This window comes from Cicer arietinum, chromosome 5 (assembly GCF_000331145.2).
Source record: "Cicer arietinum cultivar CDC Frontier isolate Library 1 chromosome 5, Cicar.CDCFrontier_v2.0, whole genome shotgun sequence".
Classification (NCBI taxonomy): Eukaryota; Viridiplantae; Streptophyta; class Magnoliopsida; order Fabales; family Fabaceae; genus Cicer; species Cicer arietinum.
In genome coordinates, this window is record NC_021164.2 from 66,227,463 (window position 1) to 66,246,788 (window position 19,326).

A 19,326-nucleotide genomic window follows, 5' to 3' on the forward strand; every position below is an offset into this window, starting at 1 on the left:
TATTTCAATCAAAAGTTAATCTTAATATTCGTTCATTGTAAATATTAATAATATCACATCCAACAAAAATTCTTCAAGTTTCATTAAATCTTCACTAAACCTATAAAATACCAAGCGCATACAATTATATCTATAATTTTGTTGTCAATTTATTTTTATGTAAAATTTTAATAAACCTTTTAATTTAAATAAACTTATTTTAAAAGAAAAAAACTTAAACCTTGATTTGAGAGAAAGGCCCAGACCAATATTGAGAGAAAGGCCCAAACGAACTATGTCTTACCGGCCTGCAAATGCTAAGTGCAAACAGCAACAAGCACACTCCGAAACTGAAACTGAAACTGAAACTGAAACTGAAACTGAAACGCAATGGGGAGAGGCAAAGGAGGGAAGAGCCGTACTCAGAGGAAGCATTTTCAGCAAAACAGAGAAAATGTTTGGAAGCAACCGCGTCCAGAATCACTTCCTTCCACCACAAATCTTTTCGATATTCAAAACCCCGATTTCGATCAATATTACAAGGAGCAGAACATTGTGTCCCTCCAAGAATGGGATTCATTTGTGCAAGTTCTCAGAACTCCATTGCCTGCAGCATTTAGAATCAATTCCAGGTTTTCATTTCATCATTCCAATTTTCTACTAAACTTAGATCTTGTATCAACTACTGCAATAGTTCAACTGTCTAGTGTCTACTAACTGATTTCAATTGAATTCAAAGCTAGTTACCAAACTGTAACATAACAGAAGCTATAACAAAAGCTGTAAAACGGTGTTTGGATAGAAAGTGCTTATTCAATAAGAACTTACTGTATAGGTGCTTTTCCATAAGTTGTTTTTACAATCGAATTGGAAATGAAGGAAAGCTCTACATAAACTATCATGAAGAGCTTATTAAAATAAGTTGAAAACAACTCATGTTCACAATGAAGTTATTTAGTAAGCTCTTTCAAATTGTTTATGTCATAAGCCTTAGTAAGCTCTTCCTAAATACTGTCTATTGGTCCAAGTCCCTGTGATGAGAAGTTTAGTATCCTTAAGCAACATCTTGGATTCAAGCTTTCTTCCAAGAGTAATCCATCCAACTTGATACAAATACAATAATTATTTGATTTCCAGATACCAAGAGTCTCTGACAAAAATATTATTGTGTATATTTTTCTTCATAGTTTGAAAAGTCTTATGTCTTAAATTTATGTATCTTTATAGTTTTAAATATTTTCTTTCTTTAATAAGTTTCTTTTAATGGTATTTAATTTTTTTTAAATACCCTGCAATGTACAGATACTAGCTAGTAATATTCAAATCCATTTGAATGTAGATTAGTTCATCCAAATAGTTTTGATGCATAGCTCACTTTCATTTTTATTTATTTATTTTGTTTTGTGATTTCAGTAGCCGGTTTCATGCTGATATTCGGTCCCAACTGGAAAATGACTTTGCACCTGCTCTTCAGGCTATCGTAAGTCATCAATGTCAATGATGTATCAATACTCAAACTGCTTCTTTTTTGTTTGTTTAAAGTCTCTGTTTGGTCCTGAACTGTTGCATATAGGTTGTTGAAAGGGATGAAGAGAATGCTATTAGACCTTTGCCATGGTATCCTGAGAATCTTGCTTGGCATTCTAATTTTTCCCGTATGCAGCTCAGGAAGAATCAAGCACTTCGGAGGTAAATAAGTTATTATCTATGATTGTCTGAGTGCATCTGATTCAACCGAGTTTTGCATTGAGTATCTATGTAGTCAATGGTGGATAGCGGCTGACCCTCAAAAAGCTATAGCAGTATAATGGGTAGTGTTTTGGCCGCTATGTCGAAGTTTAGGGAAACAGTACAAGAATTTTATATCATACACATAAAAGCTAAAAAATAGAAGAATACACAACATTGAAGGTATATTGTTAACTAATAGTCAAAGTTCATTGTTACCAATTTCCAAGCCTCCAAGGCTTAAAATAACTTGCCTAAACATTTAAATTAAAACAGATACAAGTGATTCTTTAATGGAATCACTATCTCCAAGGTGAGGAGGGGAGTTGAAGCTTTCAGATTAAATGACAAGACATAAGGGCCCTATTTTGTTGTCATTCAGAATTTTAGGGTGAAATGACTAAATAGTCCAAAAAGAAAGAGGAAGTGACTTTTAGTTGAGAGAAAACGGCTATTTAAAGGTGAAATGACCAAAAATTCCAAAAAAATTCTGAATTTCTCTAGAGTTTCACTGTACCCACTGCTATTGGTGGCGCTACAGCCGCTAATGACTAGAGTTGGATATGTAGTTCTTAAAATATGGTTATTTCCTTAAATGCTTTTGAGTCTTACTATTACGCCAACTTGTGCTTTTTATTATGTTAATATCTCAGGTTTCATGAATTCTTAAAGGTAGAAAATGAAATTGGAAATATTACAAGACAGGAAGCTGTCAGCATGGTAGGCCAGTCTACATACTCTCTATCCCTTGTCATGACCATATAGAATGATTTGCTTTTCTGTTAACCTGGATGGTTTAGTGCATGTAGTTTACTTTAGACACTTACCTTTAGAGAATTTAAAAAATGCAGGTACCTCCTCTGTTCTTAGATGTACATTCAAATCATATTGTACTTGATAGTAAGTAACTTATGCTGCACCAGTACTTTTGTCATTTTTACCAGCTCTTGTCTATTCTTTTTATTTGATATGTTAATTTCAGTGTTTCTAACTATTTCGCTTTTACATTTCGTCTGCTCAGTGTGTGCTGCACCGGGTTCAAAAACATTCCAATTGCTTGAGATTTTACACCAATCAACTACAGCAGGATCACTGCCTGATGGAATGGTTTGTGTCTCTGTATAAGTACATGATTTTTTTTTTGTAAAAAAAGTGGGAATATATAATTGCATCATGTTTTTCTCTATTACATTTGCTTTTCCAAACCACGTAGTTTTCTGATTGTCACCTGTCCTCATCAAGCTTCATTTGCATAATTTATTGACTAGTCATTGTTTAATACTAAGGTTGTAGCAAATGATCTAGATGTGCAAAGATGTAATCTTCTCATCCACCAAATAAAACGAACATGCACAGCAAACCTAATTGTCACAAACCATGAAGCTCAGCACTTCCCAGGATGTTGTTTAAACAGGCATTATGATAAAATGGGTCCAGATCAGCAGGCTTCCGAATTGTTATTTGACCGTGTTCTGTGTGATGTACCATGCAGTGGAGATGGTACCCTCCGCAAGGCACCTGATCTTTGGAGGAGATGGTAGTTTTTTCCTTCCATCTCCATATCCTTTTTATTCTCTTTTTTTTCCCGTATTTTTGTCTTTAGCCACCATATTCTTCTTATTGCTAAGATTAATTTTGCTTGTATGCAGGAACACAGGGACAGGAAATGGGCTTCACAACCTACAAATTTTAGTTGCCATGCAAGGTATGTTTCAATTGATGTCAACCTGTTTTTAGGGCCTGCTTTTTTAGGCTTGATTTTATTTTCCTTTTAAGATGTGATTGATGTAAAACAAGTTGGGTGGGTCAATCAAAATTATGTTTTGGTTTATTGGGCAAGGACACTGTATAATGCTGTTATGAAGGCCATCTGTGGGTAAAGTGAAAACATGCTTATTTTTCCATTAGGATCACTATGGGTAAAATAAAAATACACTTATTATTGGGACGGGAAGTCGTAGTGAAGATGAAAAGTATTCCTTATACCAAGTATCTTTTTTTAGCATAAACTGACTGTGTCTTATTGCCTTGGTTCTAAAACTGTCAAAGTTAGTAATGGCCTACTAAGATGAAAACATGCTATTTATTGTCTTACAAATGTATATATGAACTAAGGATAATAAGACTTGTCTCGTATTATGACTTTGGCTAACTCAGATGCTATTTTGATGTTATCAGGCCTATCTTTACTTAAAGTTGGTGGAAGAATGGTTTATTCAACCTGCTCAATGAATCCTATTGAAAATGAAGCTGTTGTTGCAGAGGTAATCAGCCTTAAATGCTCTGTAATTATGTCTGGTTCCGACCATGCTAAGTAGTCTGTCAGCTGGGAGATTTGTAAATGAAGTGTTTTGTTTTTCATAAAGTCAAGTAAATAATCCATGCTTTGTTAGGTGAAACCTGGACTTAGATTTGAAGGAGTATTTGATAGCAGTGTGTACTTTTAATGGAATCTAACTGATGGAATAATAGAGTTCTGGAGCTAACTATCAACAGTACAATTATCTACTCGCATCTATCTTATCCTGCCTTGTCCTCATTTCTACATCTGTCAATTTATAATTCAATGTTAATTCATCGTTCTTACTACAGCTAAAATAAAGCATTTAGTTGTTGTGAACTTGTGATTATGAAGGACAAACTCCACTTGAGATGTTACCACTCTATACTTAATATACAACACAAGGAGTTGCATTTTGTTTATCTTACACTGACTTTTTTATAATTTAAAAAATACTAGTAAGTTTTTTTCGAAAAAAGAATAAAAATTTGTTTTCAATGCTTTGGTCTTGATAGTTGATATCTATTAGAGAGTACTTTTAACACTGCTTGTGGCCCTTTTAGTATGTTATACTACAGTGAGGGGCTAGGCTTTATTGTTTCCCTCTCAGCCTACTTTTCTTGTCTATTACAGGTTTTACGGAGGTGTGGAGGGTCCGTTGAACTTGTTGATGTTTCCAGTGAGCTTCCCCAACTTATTCGTCGGCCAGGTCTGAAGAGATGGAAGGTTTGTGTTTTCTGTGACCGTTTATTGCCTTCAGTTCTAGGGTTTTGAAGATACTACTTATAATGTCAAGAAATGGGTATCTTGATTGGGGTACACATGGAAAAGTTGTTCATGTTTCCTCAGCTTTTCCCTTATGGTTATAATCAATATTTTGATCATAGTATAATTCTCATATAGTAGCTGTGGGCAGAAAATCTAGCTCAGACTGACAATTATCTCTTAACGCTTGCCACTCCTTAGTTGATATGTTGTTTAATCAGGAAAGACATTCATTGCCAACTGTGGACTTGGACTGTTACGTTTCTGATTGGCTTATTTTTTAAATGTGTCTTAGTTGTTGATTTTTTCCATTTGTATCATTTGGATGTTCGTCTAGTTATTCCTATGTTCATTTTCATTGGGAACAATTGAGTCTCAAACTTTCTTAATAGAAAATTCATATGTATGTAAAAAAGCTCATATATCCAAATCTAGAAGACTAGAGAGGGTTGAATTTGTCATGCAGCTGTATGCATTTAAACACGTCTGAAGATGTGACTTTGGTGATTCAGGTATGTGACAAGGGCAAGTCGTTGGTTTCCTGTAAAGAGGTTCCCAAGGATCGTAGAAGTGTTGTTCTTCCCAGCATGTTTCTGAATGGCGGAAGCTATCGAGATATTGACTGTAACAGAATTTGCGATGTTAATGGAGATTCTGAAGATGGTGTTCAAGCAGTGTATCCTTTGATGCACGAGTTTACTGAGGAAGTTTCTGATTTTCCACTAGAGCGATGCATGCGGTTGCTGCCCCATGATCAGAACTCTGGAGCTTTCTTTATAGCTGTATTGCAAAAGGTTTCTCCTCTGCCAGGTAATTTCTTATATGATTTATGTTGTTTTTCTATCTCTCTCAAGTCCAGATAAAGATAGCCAAGGAATTCAAATTAATATTAATGATATTCAAGCTGACGTTTTTAATGTTTTGTATACGTTTCTTTCCTGTTTTGCAGCAATTGAGGTAAAAACTAGAAAAGAAGTTGATAATCAGCATGTAGAATCAGTAAACCAGTGCAATGAGGACGCACAAGAATTGCAGAATAATCCATCAGAAAGTACACATGAAGTTCGGGAACAAATTTCCGAGGATGATAAAAATGAAACCAACAATGCAGATTTTAAATTGAGTCCTCTTATAGGTGAAGGGGATTCCAAGGAAGCCGAGGCGCCCCGTAATGTAGAAAACATAGCAAAGATCATTCCAAGCAAAAGAAAACTTCGGATACAAAGCAAATGGAGAGGTGTTGATCCTGTCGTCTTCTTCAAAGATGAAGTAATTATTAAGAACATAAAGGCATTTTATGGTATCCACGACCAGTTTCCATTAGATGGTCATCTTGTAACAAGAAACAGTGATACAAGCCATGTAAAAAGAATTTACTATGTCTCCAAGGCAGTCAAGAATGTTCTTGAGTTGAACTCAGTTGGGCAGCAACTTAAAATAACTTCTGTTGGCCTGAAAATTTTTGTAAGTATAACATATTCTTGGTTTCACTTGTTGCTTTTGTTATCGATATAATATTACTTAATGCACACGCTCCTTAGTTTAAATAAGTCCAATGCAATAGAGAGAACAATTACTTTTAAAGGCAGGGAAAAACGTACATAGCTAAGGATGGTAGATCTAGCCACCAAATTACAGAAATAATTTATTCAAATTGTGTTTTATTAGCAAAAGTATTAATTAGTATTGTAAACACTTTCATATTCAAGAAGTTAGCACCCATTACTTTATGCCATAGACTGTTTTGATTTCTAATAATAATAATTATTGGTCAGTCCTTGACTGTTGGTGAGAAATCATGTTCTTTGATTAGTTGTATCATTTCTTGTCAATAACCAAGTGAAATCCACTTGCTTTCATCATGTAGGAAAGACAAACGTCGCGTGAAGGTAGATCTGTACAATGTGCTTTCCGGATCACTTCTGAAGGATTGCCCCTTATCCTCCCTCACATCACCAAACAGATTCTAAGTGCATCTCTTATAGATTTCAAGCATCTTCTGCAGTATAGAAATGTAAAATTTGCAGATTTTATCGATGCCAAGTTTGGTGAAATGGCAGCAAATCTAATGCCAGGCTGTTGTGTGGTAGTTCTGGGTGAAGGTATTTTACCACCTTGATGCAGAGAGCACATGCCCATTGGGCCATTAACTAGATTGTTAACTTGACCACACTCACTTTTCTGCAGGGAACAGAGACGAAGCAGAGGCCCTCAAGTTGGATGAATCATCAATAGCCATTGGATGCTGGAAGGGTGGGGCAAGTTTGACCGTGATGGTTACATCAATGGAATGTGAAGAACTGCTTGAAAGGCTTTTAATGCGTTCAGACAGGGTAACCGAAAAGGGATCCTCCATGCACGAGGACGAGCTGTCTAACAACGTAGGCAATGTAGAACAGGAGTCAGATGGTAACAGCAAAGATGTGGAAACTATTTGGTGTTAAAAGCCAGATCAGTTCTTATTTATGGGCACAACCAAGCAGGCATCAAAATTCATTTTGAAATTATTTTAATATTATCTTGATTTTTTTATTGGTTGAGTTTATAGTCACGTGATCATGCAAGACATCAAGCAAATAGTTAAATCTTGAGTAGGTTTTTGTTCATGGCTCCCATTCCTAATCTTACACATTTTTAGTCATGGCTCATAACCGTTAGTGTTCTCATCGTTCTTCATAGAAAAGCTAACGTACTGCTTCCATTTTGTATAACTATATCAATATTAATATTCGATGGCTTAGGAAAGTTCATTAACATTGCTTGAACGCGAGAGATGTGTTCCTTTCTAGTTAAACCATCCATACATCTGAACATTGAGGAGATACCCAATTTGATCTATGACTTTAACTTTTTCAATGATCAAGTTAGTCTCTCCGTTAAAAAATTCTACTAAACAATTTGATACTTTTTGATTTTTGATGTGTTCTCAATGTTGGGTGACTTCTATCGTACATTGAAAAATTAATATGTTTTGATGATATCAACATTAAATCACTAATAGTTGAATAACATATAATTTATTTTTTAAATTTTTAATTTAATCAATTTTAATAAATATTATAGTAATGCGTACTTGGAGAGATTAAAAAAAATTATTGGTCAAAAAATTTGTATTGTTGTCTTATCTTTTATTATCGGTAGAACTTGTCATGTTGGGAATATATTTTAATTTAGTTATATACCAAATAAATAAAAAAAATCGCAGAATCATGCGATCATCTTCTTCCTCTACTATCAGATTAACCTTTTATATTATCTCAAATCACTCATCATCGTCGTTCGTCTTTTTTGTTTGATTATCAAAGTTAAGTTTGCAAATCATTTCTCTATGTTGCAGTGAGGTTTCTGAGCTTTTTATTTTTATATTAACTTTTAAGAAATATTTATTTTATAATAGCAACTAGTATAGTAATAAAAAAATAGGTTTAATTGTAGTTTTAGTCTCTTATTTTTATTGATTCACGAAATTGATTCTTTTATTTTAAAAGTGGTCCCTCCTTCTGATTTTTTAACTAAAAAATTATTAGGTGAGATGTTTTAAATAATATGATATATGATATGATAATGTAAAATGATTAACCCAACGAAATTGAAATAAAACGCTATAAAAATTAAGCTTTCTACTAAGGAAATTTTTTATATTTTTAAAATAATTAATAACATGAATAATTAATGCATCTAGATAGTTCTATATCATAAATTGTATGTTACGTCATTTAAAATATGTCAAATCGTTATTTATTTGAAAAATCTGAGTGAGTGACCAAAGCTATCGATTTTTAAAATAGAGAGACCAATTTCGTGAATAGATTATAATAGAGAGACCAAAACTGCAATTAAGTCTAATAAATAAATGCAAATAGTAGAGTAATAAAAAAATGAATTGTCGTTAGAAATAACACAGTGAGAAAGCTTACTTCGCTGTCATCAATAATGAATTGAACAATGCATCTTTAGAAATGTGTTGTATTTCGCTTACTTCGCTGTCATTTATGCACCAATTTTTGTATCTTTTAACTATGGGGACAAGCTCGTAACACATTTTTTACTGATAAATATTTTTTTAAAATTAATCATTCGTGATTAATCGTTAGGAATGTGTTGTATTTCTCTTAAGGTTATGTTGATATATAAAAGATTAATAAATCCCTGATCTTGTAGCACTCGCGATTTGGATTGCCCCATACTCCTAAGTTCTAGCAAGTTCTCACAATAATGGTGATCGATTTGAATCTGCAACTTCAGTAAAATATAACTGCAAGTTCAGACGTGCAATATGTAGATAACCAAGTTCTATATCAGGCTATTTGGCATGTCAATATTACAATCAACTACAATGTTCCGAATCCAACCACCTACGAAATTCTTAAGGATTGCAACAAGCAATTTGTAATTAGCTCCATCTGGGATTGCAACAAGCAATTTGTAATTAGCTCCATCTGCACATCTTACTTATATCGCAAGCAACCAAAATAGATTTTGAATGATTAAAATATACAAGTGAAATGCGCCAAACCATTAAAAATTGGTCATAGGAACTTAGAACCATGAATAAAATCTAGTAAATTAAAAACAAATAATAAATGAACACATGATTTACTGACAACACATGCTCTTCTTAGGGATTTCTTGTGCAGGACCAGGAACAATAATCTTCTTGCCAGCTAGAGATGTCGAGTTGCCATTTTCCTGATTCTCATCAGCAGCCAGGTTCTTCTTATTGACAATGTTAAATATTTCTGTCAAAACAGTCGTGAAGGCTGTCTCAACATTAGTTGCTTCAAGTGCAGAGGTCTCTAAGAAAAATAAGCCTTCTTTCTCAGCAAATTCTTTTGCATCCTCTGTTGGTACTGCTCGCTGGTTCTCAAGATCACTTTTGTTTCCTATAAGAATTATGACTATATTCTTATCAGCATGGTTACGCAGTTCTTCTAACCATCTAGGTATGTGATCAAAGCTCTGACGTTTTGTAATGTCATAAACCAACATTGCCCCAACAGCACCCCTGTAGTATGCACTTGTAACTGCTCTATAACTGCAGAATAAACCATTTATATATATCAGGGAAAACTGCAATCAAAATTTTGATGAACTTGTAATTTAACTAGCCGTGATGAAATTGTCAATAAGTAATTAGACACAACTTTATATGAAGTTATTAATAAATCCTAGAAAAAATAATACAAAACTCTGCAGACTAAAAGAACATGGAAAATGACTTTAAGACAATATTAGCAACATTCCCCACACAGAAAGATAATCATCCAACATTGCCGAGTTTAGAAAACATTTATTAATAACCAATATCCAATTGGATTTAACTGATATAGAGAGTGATAGTTTTAATTTCAAATAGAGGTCATTTTCAAATTATATGTGCTGTAATATAACCCAGCCCCCCTTCAGTTTCGTGGTAGTTGGGTTTTAGAGGGAAAGGCCGAAAGTATTTTGGACAGTGAAAGAGGCACTCATTTTACACACTGGTTTCTTCCTCTTTTATGACCCTGCAATCTCACTAACTCTGAGTCTCTGAGTTACTAAGGAGTTATACTAAATAAACAGGCTGTTGTGTTTTTCTTACTTTCTGATCCAGTTATGTTTTAGCAACATACCTTCTTGATTCCTTCTTCTCTCTATAACTAGGAAATCGGACCAATTCAGCGATAGAGAGTAGGTAATTAAGTTATTGTAGATGATTTAAGGTAATTAAGATGTTATCAAACCCCTATTAGCATACTATATGAATAATGAAAGTTCAAAAAGATTATTTAGCTACCATTGAAGTTCTAATATGCTGATATAAGGACATGGAAACTGTACAGGATATATTTCTACTTGCGACAAAAATATCATATGGAATTTTCTCATTCCCTTGTAAGCTTCATATATAAGTGTTACAGTATAAATGCTTATATATAAGCTGTTTATATAACAAACGATAAAATAAAATCAAACTGTTTTCGAATAAATTATAAGTTGTTTTCAAATAAGTTAAAAGCTTTTTCTATAAGTTATCTCGGAAAGCTTATGAAAATAAGCTAAAACCAACTTATTAGTATGTCATAAGTTGTTTCCATAAACTCTCTTAAACAGTGTCACAAGTAGTTATGTCAGTAGAAAAAGTTCATATAAGTCAATTCAAACGTGTCTTTAGTAGATTTCTAATTCACATGCTAAACCAATTTGAGTATTAGTTTCTTCTTCCTTTTTTAATTTAGTCCTCCATAAAGCACACCCGCTCGTACATCCTCAAAATCATCCCACATAGATCTGGTTCTAATCTTAAACATTGAACCTTAATATAAAAAAGTGCGATTTTAATAATTAAAAAATTGATAACATAAATTTTAGTCTCTATACACATACCAATCATTTGATTAGATTAATTCATGTAACAAGAAAAATTGTGCATATAGCATGTTAACTTCACATATTAGACTCAAATATACATTTTGACAACGACAACAACCACAATTCTACTTATAAAATACATCAATTATAGAACCCACAATAACAATCACATACACCACAATATCAATATTAATTAGCATATCTATCATGTCAAGTCTAGTCGGAATTCATCACACCGGATTAACATATATCAGACTACACAAAACACAATTATCCTATAGTCCTATATAATTTGGTTTTCACAAACTTGTCACAATTAATAATTATTCTTTTTTTAATTTTATTCTAGCATAATTTTTTTTTATAAAATTTAATTACTTTTCCATACGTCCAATCATATTCATATGTAAAAGTTTTTCTAAAATCATTGTCAAAATCACTATTTTACTTTACAATTTTATATTCATTCATACAAATATTTTTTTGTTCGAGTATCATTAATCCATAAACGTAAAAATAATACAACACACAAATAAGTGTAAGTGTGATTCTGTTTATATGGACACAACTAAGTATCTCCCAAGAATCATACTTTGTTTAATTTTACTAACGATTTCAGTTTTAACTGCCAAAACAAGCAAAAATATTAAATAATTTTGTATTTTATGTCCAAGATAAAGTAAGTGAACATTATCATTTATATTTGTAATATTGTATATGTTGTTGGACAACTAATATGTCAACAAGAATTTCCCTATTTAAGTAATTCTTTTGAAAACATTTTTTCAGTATTCCTTCATTTACTGATTAATATTCGAGACATTTTATCATTCGACTTTTTCAATATTTGACACAATTCATGAGTTTTTAAAATTTAAAACCCTAATATAAGAATTCCAACCAAATCAAGTTCCTAACGTTAGTAAATCACAAAACTCTAAAACCCTAACATTTAACATTCAAGATTCTAACATTGAGATTTGGGGCCTCGGTCATATGCTGATGTCTGGTTGCACAAGGTTAATTACCTAGGCAAAAAAACAATAATGCACAAGTTAATAGCAAAAAAAAAAAAAAGATGACTAACAAAAATTATGTTTAGGGTTTAGTTCTGACCTCGAGTAGTTGACATCAGTCAAACTAATTCAGGCGTCAACTACAATTACATTAAAAATATTTACAAGAAAAAATTAAACTCAGCAACATTGAACTTTATTTGACCATTCGCTTCTCTACAACATTGAATCAACATCACCGACACACACCATTATCAACTCACAGTACATCAACTCAGCAAATAAATCTAAGATCCAAACTCAAAGCTAAAATGACACAAAAGTCCTTCGCCGCTATCAGATCGTAAACGAAGGAGGTTAAACAATAAACTACCGCTAAATTCAATTCAAACTCAAAGACACACAACATAACACCAAAGCATGCACATATAATAAACAGTGAAAATCAAATAAGAAAGAAGATCTACGAACCAAGTGAAAAATAATACTTAATAATTAAAAGCATAAATGAAAATCATAGCAAAATGAAAAAAGTGTATGGTGAAGAAGAGAACCGTTCTTGGCCAGCAGTGTCCCAGATCTGAGCTTTAACGCTCTTATGTTGAATGACCAAAGTGCGAGTCTGAAACTCGACGCCGATTGTGGCTTTAGAGTCTAAGCTGAAGTCGTTTCTCGCAAATCGAGCAAGTATTTGAGACTTCCCTACCGCAGAATCACCGATTAGAACTACCTTGAAAACGTAGTCTATTTTCTGGTTTGGATCACCGTACCCTCCTCCACTCGCCATTTTCAAATACTGTGGCTTTTTTTCTTCTTCTCTTTTACTAGCTTTCTTGCTTTTCGATTTGAAATGTAGCTGGATCCATTGATTAGTTAATTAACGGGGTTTAAATTTAGTTGAAAGCCGAGTGGTGTTAATTGTCAAAAGAAATTCTGACAGGTTACGGGAGATTATTGGTTGGTGGGGTCCCGAGAAGATTGGTTATGTTGATTGAGACCGGAAAGCTGTAAATATTTTAATTTACTTTTACCATTTAAGTAAAAAACATTTAACTAATTTCCGGCATAAAAAAATTATAAAAAGAAATATAATTTGAGAAATTGTATATCTAAAATTTTGAAATTTTTTAAAATATGTTTTTATTTTAAACTTTTTTTAACAAATATTTTAGAATATTTGTTAACGTCGCTGAAAAAATGAAATCAAATAAAAAGAAAGAGAATGGATTATTGCATTATTTATAGTGTAATTGCACTAAACTCAAAGTTTGCAGGGAAAAAATTTTGTTTGATAACATTAATTCTTTTATGACTTTATATTTTATAACTTGTAATGCTTTTTTATGAACTATTTCAATTAACTTATAAACTTATATGTTATAATTTATTTATTTTTTTTGTCAATTTTACTTTTATTATTATAACTAAAATTATTTTCCACTCTTTATAATTTATTTAGTATAATTTAAAATAAATAAACTAGCTATATTAATAAATAATTTTTAAAAATAATTTATTACAATTTAAATAAATATTTTTAAATTTTGAAATAATTAAAATAACTACTTTATTTATAAATAATTTTAAGAAATTATATTTAAATTAAATAATTTAAAATATTTATTTATTATAATTTAAAATAAATAAATTAGTTAAATAAATAAAAATGTATAAAATTGGTAAATAATATATTTATTATAGTTTATATTATTTATAAATTTAAATTTTAAAATAGTTAATATTTTAAAGTGAATAGTTTAAAATAAATAAACTATCTAAATAAATATATTAGATTAATAAATTTTAAATTAATAAAAAAATTAACTTAATTAAACTGTTAATTTTATTAAATACTTCAAATAACTCAACAACTATAAATTATAAACTATCAATTATCATCTAGTTCGTTACCTATTAGTTATAAACTATCAATAAGTTTATCAACTGTCAACTAATTTTTATCAAACAAAACCAAAATGTCGAGTTTACATGTCGTATTTTTAGTTGTATTTATCTCGTGTGATCCATTTTCTTTTTAGTAAATAAGAAAATTGATGATGAAAATCGTCAATTATTTTCAAATTACTTTCAAAAAGAAAATAAGTGAATAGGGATGCAAATTGATTTTTAAAGTTGCAAGTATCTATCTAACTCGTCTTCTAATTTGAGTATCAGATATTACTTTAAAAAAGAAAATGAGTTTGGTGTTTGATATCATAATGTAGCATATTAATTGATCGTGACTCTCTCACATCATTTACACTTCAATGTCATCTCATTGATAACACTTTAGTTTATTCTTGAATTTAACAAGATAGTTAATTTATATTAATATGAGATCAACATAGATGTCTTATATTCAATTAGCATGTTATATCATAATATTTAACAATAACTCTTTAGACACAAATTATTTTGACGAATATTTTATAATTTTAAATATTTATTTACCAATTTATAAAATTAACACCACTTACAATTTTGAGGACTTATTTGTCTACTACTTCATTTTCTTTTTAAAGGTGATTTCTCATATTCATATTGGCTTCATTATAAAGAAAAAGTAGCTATTTCATATTTAATATTAATATATGATATGATGGTATTTTTAAAACAATGTCATTAAATATAAATAAATGAATTATATATTGTTTATTTAAGGCCAATAAATATTGATTTTTAATTCATATAATTAAGACTAAAAAGAGTTTTTGTCAAGTTAAAAAAATTAAATTAGTGGAAAAACTTCAAACTTTATATTTGTGCCCACTAAGATTTCTATATATTTTTGTATTAGTACACAAAATTTTAGCCGTGTCCCAGAATATAAGGTGGTAAAGTTTTGTGGAAGACCGTCTTTGTTTTTACTATTTTGCTCACTCACAACTGTTATAAACTCACCAATAAGTGGTGTGGTGTAGATCGACTTGCCTAATGAGAGAGAATAATTTGAGATGTAATAGAAGAGCAAAATATTATCAAAATTTAAGTGTGACCGATTAATTTTACAATAATTAAATTGTTGGAATATACGGTGAACAAAGGAAAAAAGTGAAAAAAAGAATGAGAAGAGATAAATAAATTAAAAAATATAATAAATTTAAAGTATACGGTGGACAAAGGAAAAAAGTGAGAAAAAGAATGAGAAGAGATAAATAAATTAAAAAATATTAAAGTATTGTTTAGTTAAAAAAAAAAAAAAGAAGAAGAAATTGAGAATGAAAAAGTCTTAAATTGTTTTTAAAAATATTAAAATACTCTCAGTAAATATAACCTTTTAAACGAGTGAGCGATGCACAATCATCATGTATGATGCCATCAATATTAAAACACATCAGCATTTTTTTTTTAAAATGACATGTTTTCTTTTTTTTGAATTTTACAAGAGTATAAATTAAAAAAATAATTTTACAGAAATTAAAATTAAAATGACTCCTATTAACATGGATTAAATATATTTAAGTATAATTCAAATATCAATGATGCTAACAAGTGTCTTCATATTAAGCATGTAAAGATATAAATGTTACATTAAAAACAATGTATTGAAAAATGTATATCCAACATTTAAAAGATCAAAATTTAATCTTTTTCAGTTCCAAATTTATACTTTTGTATCGCTCTTAAAAACAATTATTAACATAACCCTTAAATATTAAATGCATATTAATAGAATTCATGCAATATATTTGATGTAACTGGAAGGAAAAAAAAAAGGGTGAAAGTACTTTCAGTGATATTTTTTTCCTTTTAATTAAATAAAACTTAGTTAATCAGTTGTCGAAAAAGGGTAATCAAGCACTATTTAAAGTTAGTCAACGAGGCATTCATGGAATGCAAGTTCCGATTCCGTTTATGAACATCTTATTTTTCATCGCCACCGCTTCTTCGAGCTACCCAGCCAGCAACTAGTATATCCCTTTGCACCAGTTAGCCACCAAAACTATAAAAAAGAAATGCTCAACAACCTACCACAACTTGTTGAAACTCATTCCAATTGAAATGCACTCTCATTTTCCACCCAAAAAATCACAACAAACTGAAACTCCAACAGAAAACGGTTTCCAACAATGACGCTCTCTACTTCTCACCACCTCTTCCCACATTCTTTCTGCTTCACCAGAACCACCATTGCTCCCGCCGCCTGTTTCCGAACTTCGAGCCTCAACTCATTCGGACTTCACAGGTTCGGATCCTTCACGACCCGAACTACCGATGCGTTTCATCTCAAAACCCGCGAATCCGAAGTCTATGTGCAGAAACGCGTCGTCAGCAGCGATCACAATTTCGACTCTCTTCTATCGGCGGTGGAGTTGTCGTGCCTGGTTTCATCGGCAATTGTTTCGGTTGATTTGGCGGTAAATGGATCGAAGAATTGGTTGTTGATGGTGAGTGGTAACAAGGTGAGTGTTGTGTGGGGGGTTTTGATGTTGATGAGTGGGGTTGCGGTTGGACTTGGGGCGTGGATTCGGAGGCGGCAATGGAGGCGGCTTGGTAGGGAGAGTGGGAAAGGTGGATTGATGGAGAGGGTTGAGAAATTGGAGGAAGATTTGAGGAGTACTATGAGAGTTCTTAGGGTTTTGTCGAGACATGCTGAGAAATTGGGGAAAAGGATTCGGGGTACACGCCACGCTTTGAAGGATCCAATCACTCAGGTAATCATCTCTCTCTTATTTTGCAAAATACTCCACTCATGTTGGGGACTTGAGGGTCTGTGTTAACACCATGCATTTTGTCTTGTGAAACTCAAACTATGCTATGGTAATGCTGATTTGATTTCCAACTATGGCTATTTGAAGTATCGAGTACAAGTAATTTTTATTACGGTGTTAATCTCATTAATTTATTTTAAATTGGACAATTCAAATTCTACCATCAATTTAACTGCATAAAACGATCTATTGATCTAAATTAAACGGTTGAGAACTGTAATTGTGTAAAGAATATACAATAGATAATCGGATTCTACCCTTAGCAAGTGTTGCAATAGAGGCCACTTCAATGAAATATTATGAATTTTTCTTCAGAATTTTGTAACGAATATACAATAGATAATCGGATTCTACCCTTGAGTTTTTTTCTTCAGAATTTTGAAAGAAAATCATGATTTGAGTTTTTGAAAACATTTGTGTATCCCGAAAATTTTATTTTAAATTTTGGAAAACTAAGAAATGATATTGAAGAATACCAAAAGAACTTGGTGTGAAAATATAAAAAACTTGTCTCTTTTTATACTTTTATGTTAGTTGTTTTTTTTACAAGTACTTTATGCTAATGTTAATGTTAATTGTTGGACTTTGATTTCTACTTCTTTATATACTTCTTCCCACACATTATAGAGTAATTTATCTCGTAATAAATAACACAACTTCATCTAAACTTCTAGTATAAATTAACAAATAACTTTAGTGACTAGAGTTACACATCAAGTGTAGAGAATTAGAGAATCAAGAATTCGAACTCAAACTCAAACTCTTTCATATCGATATCCTTACAAGATGTTTATTTAGTTAAATAATTAAGTAAATATATACCATTATTTTCTATCAAAGTAGGCCTACTCTATATTATGCTGATTAGCCATATAAATACTAAGTTCTAATTCTTTCTATTTTTTGTTGAAGTCTGCAACTGTAGCACAGAAGAACTCTGAGGCTACAAGAGCTGTAGCGGTGCAATATGAAATTTTGGAGAAGGAGATTCGTGAAATTCAAAAGGTTTTACTAGCGATGCAGGTAATCATCCCTCCGCAACAAAGCTGACAGTATTTAATTTAAAACTGAATGAAATTCGTTACCGATTTAATATAATTATTTATACTAGTTAGCTTATGCATAGCTAGTGTACTCAATTAATCATAGTTATGTACTTATATGTGGCTGGTTCTGTTAATATTTTTCTTGGGATTTTGCTTGCTAAAATATTATCGCAAATGTTTTTTTTTCCTTGGTGATATGGGATGGGAGAATAGTAAAAGGAACCATCAAATCTGACTTGTTTGTATCCATACATCAATGTAGGAACAACAAGAAAAACAGCTTGATCTGATTCTCTCGCTTGGGAAGCCTGGTAAGCCGTGGGAAATTAAAGACAAAACTCTTAAAGAGCAAAATACATTAGAAACTACTAACTCAGCTGAGGATGAGGTAGAGCATGTGGAAGACCACCAAATCTGAAGTTTGGGTTTAGTTAAGGGAGGAAAGTTCATGAAATTTCGAAGTGGCAAATCTTGGTGCCATTCTTCCTTGGTTCCTTTAATTTCTTTGTACATTGAATTGTTGATTACTCATTTTTTTTCAGAGTTCATAAAGTTTGCTGTGGATATAGGTTAGGAGAAATTACTCAAAACTATTGATAGGGATAGTATGAATTGGTTCTTTGCATGTACTTCTGTTTCAAGTTTTGTAAATTTCATCTTCAAATTCATTATTTTTTAATAAATCTTCAAAATTCATTCTATGTGCATCGCATGAGGGTTTATATGAAGATTGCAAAAATATAGTAGACAACAAAATTCATGAGAATAATAAAGGATTTTATTGATGTCATAAAACATTTTCTCAACCTTCTATGAAAGGTTGAAGAAGTTATTTTATCATCTTCAGATAAATATGTACAAAAGTTACACCAAATGATTGGTACAATAGATAATACCTAGACAATAGAGCTACTAAAAAAATAGATCAAAAATAGAAGAGAACACAACAATAGTTGCGTCTGTGGGAGATTTGAGCAGTACCACACCCATCATATGCTTCACACAAACAATAGTTGCCTTCTTTTGTTCAATAAGAAAAATCTAAAACATATAGCGAAATAAAATTGTGTAAGAAATAGATACATTTAGCATGTCATTTAGTACTTCAAGCAATTTTCTTTGGTACTTATTTCAAGAAGTTAAGTAATGATCCTAAAGAGACATCAAGTAGTGTTACTAGCCTTAAACAATCAAGAAAGTGTTAGACAAAAGACTTAGAAAACTAGAATAAATAAATCATTTTACATACATCAATGTTTCAAGTAAGTAGGATGGTAAGGAAATCACTCAATCATTGAAAAACTCTATTTTGTCACATACCTCCATAATTGTATAAGCACCAATTTCCTTTCTCCGGTGAAGCATATCAACCCACGTGTGCTTTGCCTTTTACATATAAAAAAAACCCTTGCTTTTAGAATTATTTGAAAGATGTATACATGAAAAAA

The 19,326-nt window shown here is 31.5% G+C and overlaps 3 protein-coding genes across 3 annotated transcripts; 2 read left to right on the plus strand and 1 right to left on the minus strand.

Moving 5' to 3' along the window:
* Positions 1–304: 304 nt before the first annotated feature.
* LOC101488989 (uncharacterized) lies at positions 305–7,541 on the plus strand. Its single transcript, XM_004502352.4, has 14 exons — positions 305–611; positions 1,393–1,459; positions 1,553–1,668; positions 2,361–2,427; positions 2,559–2,607; positions 2,729–2,814; positions 2,994–3,244; positions 3,357–3,412; positions 3,886–3,971; positions 4,622–4,714; positions 5,266–5,563; positions 5,703–6,217; positions 6,621–6,855; positions 6,941–7,541. Exons 1-14 carry the CDS (start codon positions 370–372, stop codon positions 7,195–7,197), a joined length of 2,418 nt encoding a protein of 805 aa, XP_004502409.1. The 5' UTR covers positions 305–369; the 3' UTR covers positions 7,198–7,541.
* Positions 7,542–9,030: 1,489 nt separating this feature from the next.
* Positions 9,031–13,022, minus strand: LOC101489316 (ras-related protein Rab11A-like). Its single transcript, XM_004502353.4, has 2 exons — positions 12,675–13,022; positions 9,031–9,788 (listed from the first exon to the last, which is right to left on the minus strand). Exons 1-2 carry the CDS (start codon positions 12,905–12,907, stop codon positions 9,350–9,352), a joined length of 672 nt encoding a protein of 223 aa, XP_004502410.1. The 5' UTR covers positions 12,908–13,022; the 3' UTR covers positions 9,031–9,349.
* A 2,893-nt stretch (positions 13,023–15,915) lies between these two features.
* On the plus strand, positions 15,916–18,579 carry LOC101489642 (uncharacterized). Its single transcript, XM_004502354.4, has 3 exons — positions 15,916–16,775; positions 17,745–17,855; positions 18,141–18,579. The coding sequence occupies exons 1-3, from the start codon at positions 16,191–16,193 to the stop codon at positions 18,294–18,296; spliced, it is 852 nt and encodes a 283-aa protein (XP_004502411.1). The 5' UTR covers positions 15,916–16,190; the 3' UTR covers positions 18,297–18,579.
* Positions 18,580–19,326: the final 747 nt, after the last annotated feature.